This window comes from Bactrocera dorsalis, chromosome 2, assembly GCF_023373825.1.
Source record: "Bactrocera dorsalis isolate Fly_Bdor chromosome 2, ASM2337382v1, whole genome shotgun sequence".
In the NCBI taxonomy this organism is placed as follows: Eukaryota; Metazoa; Arthropoda; class Insecta; order Diptera; family Tephritidae; genus Bactrocera; species Bactrocera dorsalis.
The window spans coordinates 54,364,426-54,378,850 of NC_064304.1; the positions used below are offsets into that span (position 1 = coordinate 54,364,426).

General features: G+C 34.8%; 1 protein-coding gene across 16 annotated transcripts in view; it reads right to left on the reverse strand.

Annotated features, from left to right (window-relative positions):
• Positions 1-882: 882 nt before the first annotated feature.
• Positions 883-14,425, reverse strand: part of LOC105225915 (cadherin-86C) — a 244,265-nt gene continuing 230,722 nt past the window's right edge. For all 16 annotated transcript variants that reach the window (XM_049447988.1, XM_049447991.1, XM_049447993.1 and 13 more), the window contains one exon: positions 883-6,015. In XM_049447988.1, the coding sequence (XP_049303945.1) occupies positions 3,432-6,015 (2,584 nt within the window). In that variant the 3' untranslated portion in view covers positions 883-3,431. The remainder of the gene's footprint in view (positions 6,016-14,425) is intronic.

The following is a 14,425-nucleotide window of genomic DNA, read 5'->3' on the forward strand; positions in this document are numbered from 1 at the left end:
ATTTTTGGTATGGCCCAACGTCAGTTTACACAGCCATATTAGTTTTGCGGGGATACGAAATTCAGACATAATGACATAAGGGCAGCTCCTTATTGTGCTGTCAAAAGCAGCTTTGTAACCGGCGAAGAAGTGGTGTGTGTCGATCATCTTTTCATGAGCCTCTGGTGGTGAATATCTTGTCAGTTGTTGATTTTCCAATCCTGAAGCCAAAGATAAGGTTCAATCAGTTTGTTGACGGTGATGCGCTCCAAGCGCTCGTAGAATCCTAAGCTCTGTACACAACGCCTTCAAACGAATGATTTTTGGCTACTTAGAGGATACTTGGGCCAAGATCGGAAGTCGTGAGCTGCTTTAGCCATATGTAAAATAATTGTTTCTGTTCACTCCCAGCTGAATGACGCTCAGAGAACTTTCCTCACTTGCGTGAACTTCTACACATGATTCTATCCTCCTAAATGGCGAAAATTGTTAAAGAATGGACTCTTTATCACGTACCGAAATTGTATCAGAAGCAACAGAAAATCTTCTCAATTCAATGCTACATTGTTTATAAACCATAATTAGATTAATTAGCAAATGAATAGCACAATCTTAATCTTAATTTTAGTTTTATAATTTTTAGGTTTGAAATAAAACTCACCAATTTATGTTGCTATTTTATATATCAAGAATTATTTGTACATTTTTTTGTTTTAATATATTTTTAAAATAATTTCATATCAAAAACAGAAAAATTTTTACGTTAACCCAAAGTAAAAACTTTTTTTGTTTTGAAGAACTATGAAGAAAATATCAACCAAAACAAAAACATAATTTATCAAATAAGCATATCTACATTTATTGCTTTTCTTAGCCGGTGCACTGCGTAAATTAAAATACAAATTTATTGGTGATGATATTTATAATCTTTTTATTTTTGTGTTAATACGTCTGACAAGATGGTATGGCAGGATTTATATATTATACAAAGAACCTTGTACATTTCAATACTATAAATATTAAGGAGTATCTTTCTATCAGATCGTTGGTAATGGACAATTATCATTTAACTTTTAATTGGATAAATGTGCACTAAATATGTAAATTACTGATAGATTATTTCTAAAATTGTTTTTATTTGATTAAAATAATAATGAAAGAAATTATATCCAACACACTTGGTTAAAATTATAGACATTTCAACATTGTGGATACGTAAAAAAAAGAGTTTTTGAATATTAGCGGTGTCTTACAATATGTTTTTTATGAAAGATACATTTACGAACGAAAAAAATTTGAAAGTGTAAATATTAAAAAAAAAATGTTTATATCGTCACCTGAAATGCAAAATAACGTATCATCAAAAAATTCAAAATTGAGTTTTTTACTGAATACGATTCACCACATCATATACCCAAGCTATATTAAAAATTCAAAAAAACGTATCATCAACTGCTTGATTTCGTTAAACAAAATAACGTATCATCACTCATGTATGTATGTAAATATAATATAACAGAGTGTTTGTTTTTTTTCTATATCGAAGTTAGCCTTCATTTATTGTTTATGTTTATTTTTAGTGATTAAGTTCAATGTGCTTTGGTTAGTTTAAGCTACATGGTTGATCGGACGTGGACTACTATATACATTAGGGTGTGTCTTTCTGAGGCAACCTTTTTTTTCAACTGAAAAATAGGCTCAAAACTTTCGAAAATGTGTTAAAAAAAGTCACTCAAAAGATGAGCTCCTAATATTAATATTAAGAGGTGCCTATTTCAAATTTTCTGTTTTCCATATAAATTACATAGGAAAAAAATCATTTTTTTTGTGGTGGTTATTGTGCGGAGGTTTTATATGCGCCCCGATAGCTGCCAGTAGGGATGGTAAACTCGATCTAACTTGATTTTAATCGACTTCGACTACTGGAGATTGATTCCGAAAAATCGATTATTTTACGAGAAAACTCGATTCGCGAGTAGAATCGGGATCGAGTTAACCATCCCTACTGGCAGCCATCGGGGCACATATAAAACCTCCGCACAATAACCACCACAAGAAAAAAAAATGATTTTTTTTCTATGTAATTTATATGGAAAACAGAAAATTTGAAATATGCACCTCTTAATATTAATATTAGAAGCTCATCTATTGAGTGACTTTTTTTTACACATTTTCGAAAGTTTTGAGCCTGTTTTTCAGTTGAAAAAAAAAGGTTGCCTCAGAATGGCGCACCCTAATATACATATATGTATGTAGCCCTTTGTGAGGCCATAGAAAAGAAGAACTCCTGTGTTCGAACTTATAAATTAACAAAACGCTTCCCGCCAGTTCGGTGGGATATAGGTATGCGCCCTCATCTATAAAATTTGCTTATTTTTTCTTTATTGTTTTTCTAAAATATACTTATAGTTTCATGTTAATTCAGATTTGCAAATTTTGTTTCAATATCTCTAGTGGTTTTCTTTTTATGCGGTTTTTTGCTTCTCCTGTAAACCTACGAAAAGTGATGTTACGTTATTTTGCATTTCAGGTGACGATATATTCTTGAAATAATAACTGATATTAAGAGCTTAGAACTAGTATACAAGCTTTTACGTATTATGTGTGTATATACTTGTATCGATAATGTATATATATTATATATTTCTTAACTTAATCTTACAATTTATTCACTTTTTACTTCAAGGTATACTCGTACAACTAATTTCCGTAAATACTGATCATATAAGTAATATGTAAATGCGGTTGTAAAGTGTTCTCGGATTGATCCATTTTATTAGTCATAATTCAAACATACTTACATATGTAGTAACTATATTCCCATAATAGAGTGCACTCACATATTTATCTCTAAATGCACTATCTATATATGTATAGTATATTTGTTTAGAAATAGTACAAAATGTTAATTTACAATAATAATATTGTCTTCTAAATATCATTTCAAATCATAATTTATAAAAGTTAAACTTCCGTTTTATGAATCTATAAATAAATAAAGTTTTTTTGTAAGGATCATATTGCAGATTTTACTATTTACAATAAATATCGAGAGCGATTTGCAAATACACATATTTGTAATCTCTTTTCTTTAAAAATATTTTATGTATGGTAATATGTATCTGCTATAAGTATATACACTAATCAAATTATATATTTGGGTATTTAATTTTATTAATTAATGTTGGGTTTGTCACCATTTTCATTGACCATAGGAACGTAAAAAGTTTAATATCAGAAAGAAGTGAGCAATAAAGAAAAAACAATTTTTGCTTTCAAAATTTCAACATCATACATTATCGAGTTAAACCATAAATGATTACTTCATTGCATTTCAACTATGGTATACGTAAAATGAAGAACGGAGAGTATCACACATACAGTAGTACCGAGTTTATTTTAATTTTCCTATATAAATATTTGTGTACTATTTTTGTGGTCATCCGCGATTTCTATGAATATTGTGGTGATTCTCCTCCCGATGTAATTTTCTTCACTCGGCTAACATCATCGTATGCAATTGAAAATACACTTTTTTTATCTGCAATAGGATTTCTCCGACCCGTATTATTTAGCAAAGAATTCATTGCAATTCCGGAATCGTGATCATCTTCTAATGTAGATACATTAAGTTGTTTTTGAGAGAGTTGGTGCGTAATAATTTTTGGATTCGAGTGGACAGAATTTGGATTTGGGTTAATTTTCGATGTTGTAACTTTGACTTCATTCTCTTTAATAGGCGACGGTTTAGGTTTTACTTTCGCCATCTTAGAAACAACAAATGGCGGAGTCTCGGGATACATGTAATGTGGTAATTTTGTTGGTGGTAAAGGGACCTCCGGCGCGTTTTCGCGCTCAAATCTATGCTCTGAATGTTGTAAAAGTGGATGGCTAGAACCAGCCTCAATTTTTGGATTATGCTGTTTATTCATTACAATATCTTCTTTCAAGAGTCTGGTATTTTTTTGAGGGGATTTTCTTGGTGCAGGTTCGGGTCTACTTTTTCCATCTTCAGAAGGAATAGAATCGGCATTTGAGCTTAAACGTGTTTTCGTTACACTTCTTTTTCTCTTTGAAACAGTCAATGTCAAAGTATCGGACCCAGGCTTGGTATTTAAATTTTTTGATTTGCCATAATACCACTCCATGTATTTTGGAACAGATTTATCAGTAATTTTCCCGTCATCATATTGATCGTTCTGATGATTCAAATTGGTTGCACTTTGATAAACACGCTCTTTAGCTGCATGATTTGTCTTAGCCAATGAAAACATGTGTTTTTCGTTATCCATTCGACGGTGTAGAATTTCCAATGAACTTTGCGACCGATGCCGTCCTTTTAACGTTGGCCTACGTGACTCTCTGGCATTGGCTTCCGGCATTTTATGAGTAGATCGCTCGTCTTTTAAGTGTATTTTACAGAAAGTTTTATCATTAATATCTATATCAGAATGTTTTTGTTCCGAATGATGGGGTGTTAATATATTTCTTTTAACAATAATTTCCTCAGCTTCAGAATCATTGGAATAATCATTTTCATTATTATAGTCACAGTTATCGACTTCGTTGTTGTCTGTTGAATAGTATTCGAATTCGTCAACTCCCATTGTTCGATAATGATCTGGAGTTCTACTTCTATCACCTAAGGAGTTAGCCATTATTAAAGTTTCGGGACTCACTGTGGGACTTTTTCGTTGTATTGAATTACTATTATTCTGCCTTTCTATATAGTTCTTACCTCTAAGAGCACTGGTTTTTGTTTCAGCATGTTTACGTAGAGGTTTTTTGGGTGGAATACGTTTATTCGACTCGAATACCTCATCATCTTCCTCCTTAATGGGCGTACGTATTTTTCTTTTAACTTCTTCTACCATAACAATTCTCTTTCTGGGATGTATACTATTGCGATATTTACTACGCCTTTTTTGTTTCTTACGTTTTATCCAGAATCGACCTACTGTACTTTCTGGAGGACTATATTGTACATACTCATATTCATCTTCGGTCAAGGAATCGTCATTTTCGCTGCGAGCTTTGGGTCGTGTTGGCCTTCCTTGCACATATACAGACGTTTTTTCAGGAAATTCAATATTATTGTCTGTCTGTGTACACACCTCACATTCCGTTTGTGTTGCAATCGCCACAGAGTGACCTGGAAGGCTTTGTGTTTCTAATACAACTTCTGGCTGTGCACCGTTGGCTTCTAGTTTTTCTTTCTCCATTAATATTTGACGCAGTAGTATATTTTGTTGCTTTAAAGAATATTCAAGCTCTTGTGTTAATGATTGATTTGATATTGATGGCTGGATGTGACTTATGAAACCCTCAGTTTGCAACTGCATCACACCTTGACTAGGCTGTGTATGTATTACCTTTACTTCAGGCTCGGTTTGTGAATAAACTATACTATTCGGACCCGATTTGCAGGTAGCGAATGTTTCTCCCTTCAAAATGGAGTGGTTGTGGTCAATTTCATTTGGCAAAGACTGTATATAAGTGGCACCAGGAACTATTTGGTAATGCTCACGTATTATCTGTTTACCATCAGGCTGTTCCTCAATAAAACGGCGCATTAAAATTTCTTTTCCACTATTATCCAACATTACCAATTGCGGCTGAGAGACAGTCGCTGATTTCATTGGCAAATTTACATAAATGTTATTTTCATCATCCACTACTGCAACATCCTCATCAGTTCTGCCTCTAGTCATAAGTTGCAGTATTTCAATATTTCCGTCTTTGATGAAAAATTCCCGTTTATTTCTTAAACTGCTTCGAGCTATGTTATATTCAATATCACTGCCGCGTGCAATTTCATGGCGACGTACAGAATCTTCATCAACTTGTTTGATTTCGTTGTCAATTCCTTGGAGATGTTTTGATGCTTTTTGTACTTCTTTGCTTCGCTGAAAATGATCTTGTTCTGTTATTGTTAGTTGCCTCTCATCTCCTACATCTTCTATATAAACGTCTTTATCATTTATTAAGTTGGTTCTAGAATTGTAAAATATATCATCTTTGGCTGTGCGGTTGTTCCTATAATATAAATTGGTATTCATTTATTTGTTTAATTATCAAGCGAAAAATAGTAATACAATTATTATCCTACAGAGTAAGAAGCACGAGCTGCCAGGGCTAACGGCTTGATATTAATTTGTAAATTATATTTATTATTACAGTATTCAACAGAAAAACATCAAATAGCAATATATCAAATTTAGCATAAAAATGAATTAGATAACAAGTAAGGAAGGGCTAAGTTCGGCTATTACCGAACATTTTATACTCTTGCAACTTGCCAGGAAAACGCACGCCCACAAACACAAGGTTCGACGTCGAGAAGCTGCAATCACAACAGACAGCCGAACGATTTTCTACTCGGCTTGCACTCCTGCTCTCTGAGAGCACTCGTCAACAACTCGGTATAAGGGAACTGTGGGACGGCATTTCAAACTCCTTACGTACAGCTGCAACCGAAACCATTGGTTTTCGGAAAGTGCAAAAGAACAGCTGGTACGACGAGGAGTGCCGTGTCGCAGCGGAGAGAAAACAGGCTGCCTACCTCGCAACGTTACGATCGACCACAACACGTGCGGGATGGGATAGATACCGAGAGTTGAAGAGGGAAGCGAGACGCATTTGCAGACAGAAGAAGAAAGAGGCCGAAATGCGTGAGTACGAACAGCTCGATAAGCTGGCCGACAGGGGTAATGCTCGAAAATTCAACGAAAAGGTGCGGCGGCTTACAGAAGGTTTCAAGACCGGAGCATACTCCTGTAGAACCCCCCAAGGTGATCTAGTTACCGATGCCCAGAGCATACTTAAATTATAGAGGGAACACTTCTCCAACCTGCTGTATGGCAGTGATAGCACAACACCGGGAGAAGGCGAACCCGATACCCTAATCGATGACGATGGAGCAGACGTTCCATTGCCCGACCATGAAGAAGTTCGAATAGCAATTGCCTGACTGAAAAACAACAAAGCGGCAGGGGCCGATGGATTGCCGGCCGAGCTATTCAAATACGGCAGCGAAGAGCTGATAAGGTGCATGCATCAGCTTCTTTGCAAAATATGGTCGGACGAAAGTATGCCCAACGATTGGAATTTAAGTGTGCTATGCCCAATCCATAAAAAAGGAGACCCCACAATCTGCGCCAACTACCGTGGGATTAGCCTCCTCAACATCGCATATAAGGTTCTGTCGAGCGTATTGTGTGAAAGATTAAAGCTCACCGTCAACAAACTGATTGGACCTTATCAGTGTGGCTTCAGACCTGGTAAATCAACAACCGACCAGATATTCACCATGCGCCAAATCTTGAAAAGACCCGTGAAAGGAGAATCGACACTCACCACCTATTCGTCGATTTCAAAGCTGCTTTCGACAGCACGAAAAGGAGCTAAAGGCCGCGATGTCTGAATTTGGTATCCCCGCAAAATTAATACGGCTGTGTAAACTGACGTTGAGCAACACGAAAAGCTCCGTCAGGATCGGAAAGGACCTCTCCGAGCCGTTCGATACCAAACGAGGTTTCAGACAAGGCGACTCCCTATCGTGCGACTTCTTCAATCTGCTGCTGCAGAAAATTATTCGAGCTGCAGAACTTAATCGAGCAGGTACAATCTTTTATAAGAGTGTACAGCTGCTGGCGTATGCCGATGATATTGATATCATCGGTCTCAACACCCGCGCCGTTAGTTCTGCTTTCTCCAGACTGAACAAGGAAGCAACGCAAATGGGTCTGGCAGTGAACGAGGGCAAGACGAAATATCTCCTGTCATCAAACAAACAGTCGTCGCACTCGCGACTTGGCACTCACGTCACTGTTGACAGTCATAACTTTGAAGTTGTAGATAATTTCGTCTATTTAGGAACCAGTATTAACACCACCAACAGTGTCAGCCTGGAAATCCAACGCAGGATTACTCTTGCCAACAGGTGCTACTTCGGACTGAGTAGGCAATTGAAAAGTAAAGTCCTCTCTCGACGAACAAAAACCAAACTCTATAAGTCGCTCATAATTCCCGTCCTGCTATATGGTGCAGAGGCTTGGACGATGACAACAACCGATGAGTCGACGTTGCGAGTTTTCGAGAGAAAAGTTCTGCGGAAGATTTATGGTCCTTTGCGCGTTGGCCACGGCGAATATCGCATTCGATGGAACGATGAGCTGTACGAGATATACGACGACATTGACATAGTTCAGCGAATTAAAAGACAGCGGCTACGCTGGCTAGGTCATGTTGTCCGGATGGATGAAAACACTCCGGCTCTGAAAGTATTCGACGCAGTACCCGCCGCGGGAAGCAGAGGAAGAGGAAGACCTCCACTCCGTTGGAAGGACCAAGTGGAAAAGGACCTGGCATCGCTTGGAATATCCAATTGGCGCCACGTAGCGAAGAGAAGAAACGACTGGCGCGCTGTTGTTGACTCGGCTATCATCGCGTAAGCGGTGTCTACACCAGTAAAGAAGAAAAGAACTTGCCAGGATCAAAGGCGGAAAAATATCTTCAGGTGCATAAAGAGTCTAGGGCAAGTTTTCACCCGATTTTATCCATTTTAGGCAGAAAGATTACCCGTTATTAAAAAAAAACTTTTTCTCAATTTTAGTAAACTAATTCACGTATTTGCTGCTATACGGTAAAATGTCAACCGGAAGTTCGAAAATCATTCTATTAGGTACATGGGTGCTTAGGGAATTATTGAGCCGATTCCACACTTCTTTGACCCCGGCTCTTAACAAACCCGTTTGTTTGTATAATCCCACGTGTAAAATTTTTGTTTTTGTATTTTCTTATTTATCCTGGATTGATTAAGAGATTTGTACCTTCAATGGTTTGTGTGATATACGAGGTATGTTCAAAAAGTAACGCGAATTTTGTGTTTTAAGACAATTGGATAACTACAATCGATGTTATCAATCAAAAAGTGACAGCAGCTTTTGGCCATCGGTCGTAAAATGCATTTTGAACAAAGAGCAAATATTAAATTTTGTTATAAACTTGGGAAAACGTTTACTGAAACATTTCAAATAACGAAAAAAGTTTATGGTGATCAGTGCTTACCCCGTAGTAATGTACATGAGGGTTTTAAGCGATTCCAAGAAGGTCGTGAGGACGAGAGCCATCACCGAAAAAAGTCGTCTTCAGAAGTCAAAAATAAAGACAGTGCTGATTTGTTTTTACGATTCCGAGGATTCGTCCCACCTGGCCAAACGATTAATGCTGTGTTTTACCTTGGTGTTATGAAGCGTCTTTTGTGTCATTGGTCGGCGCTTGTTACTAATTTTTTGACAAAAAAACTTCATATTAACCATTAATCACTCACCCTACTCATCTGATCTGGTACCCTGTGATTTTTACCTATTTGGAAAACTTCATTTGCCCATAAAAGGACACTGATTTCAGGACATTTCAGCTATCCAAAACATTGTATAAACCTGCAAGTAACCAAAGAATCAGCTGTTTTCCAAGAATTTTTCACAGCTGAGATCACCTGATCGAAATCTGCCTTTTTTAGGCACAGAGATGTAATTAAAAGACATTGGTAGATCAACTTTTTCCATTGTAAACATTAACAATACAAGTCATAACAATCAACTTGTAATTATTTAAACAAAAACTAAAATAAATATAAAAAATCAGGTACAATTCAGGAACAAAAACAATAATATTCAAAACAATCTACTAAGTAATAAATAATATTTACAAAAAATTTTAAATCACCCACAGCGAAATACCTATTAAAAACCCTATCAAAGGAATAGTGGTGGAAAGAAGGGTCCTATACCTGGTACACGAAAACACTTAAAAAACAAAAAAAAAAAATATTGATAACACCGGTCAACACGGTGTTTGGGTCTGACATCTTCATGTTAAATTTTAGTTTCTCCTATGTCAAAAATAAGGAAAATTTTTTTTTCCAGTTTGCTTTTGTAGAAATTAGAGCAATTTTTCGATTTTTAAGCATAAATGACTGATTTTTATATTTTTTCTACAATTTCACTATAGATTATAATTAGAAAACTTTTTTTTAGATACAAGAGTCGTTTTTATTCAAGATGTGTGATAATAGTAGGGGAGCCCAAGAGGGGATTTTTGCAGTTACTTAAGCGTGTCAGAAAACTATATGGGGAGAAACATTGCACCCTTTTATGTACCCCTACCAAATATGAGCCCTTAATATGGAGGCGTGCGTTGGGGAGGGTTCGTCAGATTAGAGAAAAAAAATCGATCCTTCAGGAAACTCGAGCGCGTCAGATTAAGAGATGGTATGTTAAATGCATGAAGACAAGTGTATATTTCAATATTCTGACAGTTTGAGGGTGGCTTAGAGAAATAGCAGGGTGACAAATCTGTAAAAAAAAAACGTCACCTTGAAATACTCGAGCGCGATAGATTTTTTTTTCATTTTAAAGGTAATTCTGTCAGAATCACGAAAATCATATAATCTGACAATTTGCGTGGGGCGATACAGGTAAAATCGTCGATAAAAGGTCAAGCGTACTAATCACCATAGCGTGGTTGTTGTTAGTAAACGCTTGACACTTTTGTTTGTTTCGTTCGTTTACAGCGATCAGTTTTACATCCATTGTAAAAATGAGTGACGTTAGTGTCAAATGTGTTTACTGTGGCGAAGAAACGTATGAAGAAAAAAGTTTATTCCACAAACTCTAAATTTTTTTTTTATTAATATTTAGATCTATTTTCATATTAATAAATTATTCAATTTCCTATACATATACATATGTATATGTATACAATATACATAATACATATAATATTGTATACATATATGTACATATGTATATGTATACACTGTTTTTATTACATCCTGTAACAAAAACAAGAACCAAACAGAATTCTTCCACTTTTAAATCGTCAGATTAACGATATGCCTCTATATAATTGTCAGATTATCTTTTGGGAAGACTCTGACATCAAGTTCATCCCACTGTATAAAAATCTGACGCGCTCGAGTATCTCAAGGTCACCTTTTTTTTTACAAGTTTTAAAATCAATAAATGACTTTTGTCCACGTCGAAATTGTCAGAATATTAAATGGTACACTTTTTAGAGGTTCATTAACATTCGCTTAGAAAATCTGACGCGCTCGAGTAACTAAATTTTTTTTTTTTTTTAACCTGTCATTACGGCCTTCAACCCTGACTTGATTGTCAGATTAATATATATCGATTATCAGAAATACAATGCGCGTATATACCATAAATGACTGACGCGCTTGAGTATTTTCATGTGACTGTTTTTTTTTACATTTTTGACACCAATTTCCCGCTCTTCTCCCCACTAAAATGGAAAACTTCACCTAGACTTTCTTCTTTTTTAAACGTTATCTTGACAATCTACTAAGTCTCCATGACGCTCCAGTAACTGCAAATTTAGCACTCCGGGCTCCCCTACTATAAACAATAATATATAAATGTCAAATAACAAGAAATTGATATTTTATGTACTAATTTTTGTAAAGAAAAATTAAAATACATTTTTTATAAACGTGTATGCGCGTGATGAAGAACAAAAGAGGCCGGGCGGCGTCCGTCGGTCCCTTTTGTTAATTATGTGTGGTGTCATAATGCGAGTGGTGTGTTGGTGTACTGTTTACTTTCGGGTTAATGTAAGTGCTGCAATTTTTGATTTATGAAATAAATTAAAATATACTTATCGATGTAGATCAGCCCAAAGCAAACTTAAAGAACTAAAAATTAATATTTAAGTGTTTTTCAATGTCTAGAATCAGAATTCAAGCATGAGAACAGAAACCCAAAAAAAAAAAATTTTTTTGTTGACCTGTGTAATAAGCGTACAAACCTAATCGCTAAAATTCTCATTTCAAAATCACAGATCAAGGTAACTATGGAAATACGGCCTTCGACAGACAAACTTTTTGACAAATATAAAATAATTCAGACTGACAGACATATATACATATAAATTCCGACTCATATAGACAGACAAACGGACGTGATTACTATTTATGTGTAACACACAAGAACTTTACGTTTTTGAAATCACTTTGTTTTAGTTTTTTATTAAAAGCGTTTACTAGGAAATATGTTCTAATTCTAATGAATAGACATTTTATAATATCAGAATTACAATTTTCACAACAATAGTACGGTTCTACGTTAACCATTTTTTCAAATAATATTTGGGAAAAGCCGATCCTATGGCATGTAGAATCAAAATGTGTATAAATATCTTCGATTTTCGATAGAAAATCTATAAATTCAAGGGGTGGATTTACTATTTGGCAATTACTATATTGCTTTTCTGAAGTGAAGAAAAAATCTTCTTCAGTAATACCACCATCAAATCTTGGCAAGTACAAATAACCGCAAAAATACACAAAAGCATTTTTATGTAGAAAGCTGCTTTCATCTACGTCCACATTTACCTCGATATGTATATTTTGAAATGAGGTAGAATTGGTAGGTCTTGGTAAACTTTGAAAAGTTATATAAATATTTTTTTATAAAATTGGAAACATTTAATAATATATTGATACAGTAATTAATATTTTGGACAAAACTGATTAAATTTAATATTTAGGAATTTAAATAATCGAAAAATATTTGAATATTTATAAAAATATTGTTAAAGTTATAAATTTTAAAACCTAACACGGCAACACACTATAGCAGATTTGAGGCATTTGAACGTTTTAGTAGTAGAATATTTGGGGACAACCCGTACCAAGTGACTAATTAGTAGCAGAATATTTGGGGGCAACCCGAACTAAGTGCCTAATTCGTAGTAGAATATTTAGGGGCAACCCGTACCAAGTGCCTAAATTGTAGTATATTTTTGCGTATGTGTTAGTGAAAAATGAAGGATTGGTTACTTGTAGGTTTATACAATGATCCAAAAGGCGACGACCGATATTCTCAAGAGCATTCCGAAAAATGACCTTAAACACTCTATTTGAAATGCTAATTGACCGGGCTAAACGCTGTATCGAAGCACAAAGAAACTACTTTGAATAAAAAATATAACTTTTGAAAAATATTATTTTTTTGTTGTTGTTTTTTAACACTCCTGTTTCTTTTGCGACAGACCTTGTATATGCAAATAAATCGGATGTGATCTGTTTTTATTCTCCCATGATAAAAGTGGAAAAATTGACCTTTTTTTGGCGGTACTAAAGATAAACCCCCTCCCCCCCTTTAATTAGATGGATTACGATTTGGTGAACTCATACCGAAATGACTGATTGGTAAGTTCGCAATGGCAATGCAATAGCAATCAATGCTTTATTGATAGATCGTAGCATACTGAACTTTGTCAATATAATATATAATCAGTCAATGAATCTTTGTGATAATCTCATAAGATTTGTGATCAGACCAGGAAACATGTCGTCAGTACTATAGCGAATAATAGACGAATTTGTGTAGCTGTGCTGCTTAATGCTACCTCAGCAAGCATACTTGTATTGTCCAAGTGAATATTATCTTCTAATAAGTTTAGTGCAAGACATGTATCTTCGAACGTTGGGAACTGTGTTCCATTTACTCTATGTTTGTATATTCTGAAATGATAATGCTTTGGTGACATTAACAGTCGTAAATAAAAGCACTTATTCTGCCTTGGATTGATTGCATATACGGTGAGCATAGTGTCTGATGTATTCATAGCATAATCAGGCGGCAATTCATTTAATAATTTTTAAAATATGCGTTGCCGTTTTCGAGATGCTCAAAGAAATAATGTTAAATTCACTATGGGCAGTGGCGTAGCTAGGTAAAATTAAAAAATGGGGCTCCACTGCTATGTAAACTGATTAGGTTTTATCATATAAAAGTATGAAATATACAAATATTTTAAAAAATGCTAAGCTACTTAAGCTTGTTTTTTTGTGCACTGCAGGGTAGGTGTTAAATAATAACAACATAAATTACAATTAATACTTGGTATAGGTTTGACTAATAAAACGAAACAAAAAAGATTCAAGGGTTATTATATACAGGCCTACCATCTGACTAAAAAACAATTATACTCGTATTTACAATTAACAATTATATTTACAATTTTTTCCTAGCGTTAGGTATCAATGACTTCGTTTAAATCCAGGCTTGATTTTTTTAAATTGCTATTCGCGATAAAAGTCGAGTATGACTCGTATTATTTCTTAAAAATTTTTTATTATTTTTAATTTGCTAAATGACCTTTCAACTGCTGCAGAAGCTGAACTAAAAATGGGTGGAAAATGTTAATAAATGTAAGAATGTGTAAACGGACAATAAGGCTTAAATAAAAATGTAACACTGTGTGGGGAACAGAAATGACCGGACTGGAATGATAAAGTTTTATTTGTAATCCTTTTGTAAAAACTCAGTGTTTATAAAGTAAATCGGCTATCCGACATAAATTGAAGTGAAAAATTGGAACTTATTATATCTGAATAATGAAGTTGCTTTAATTG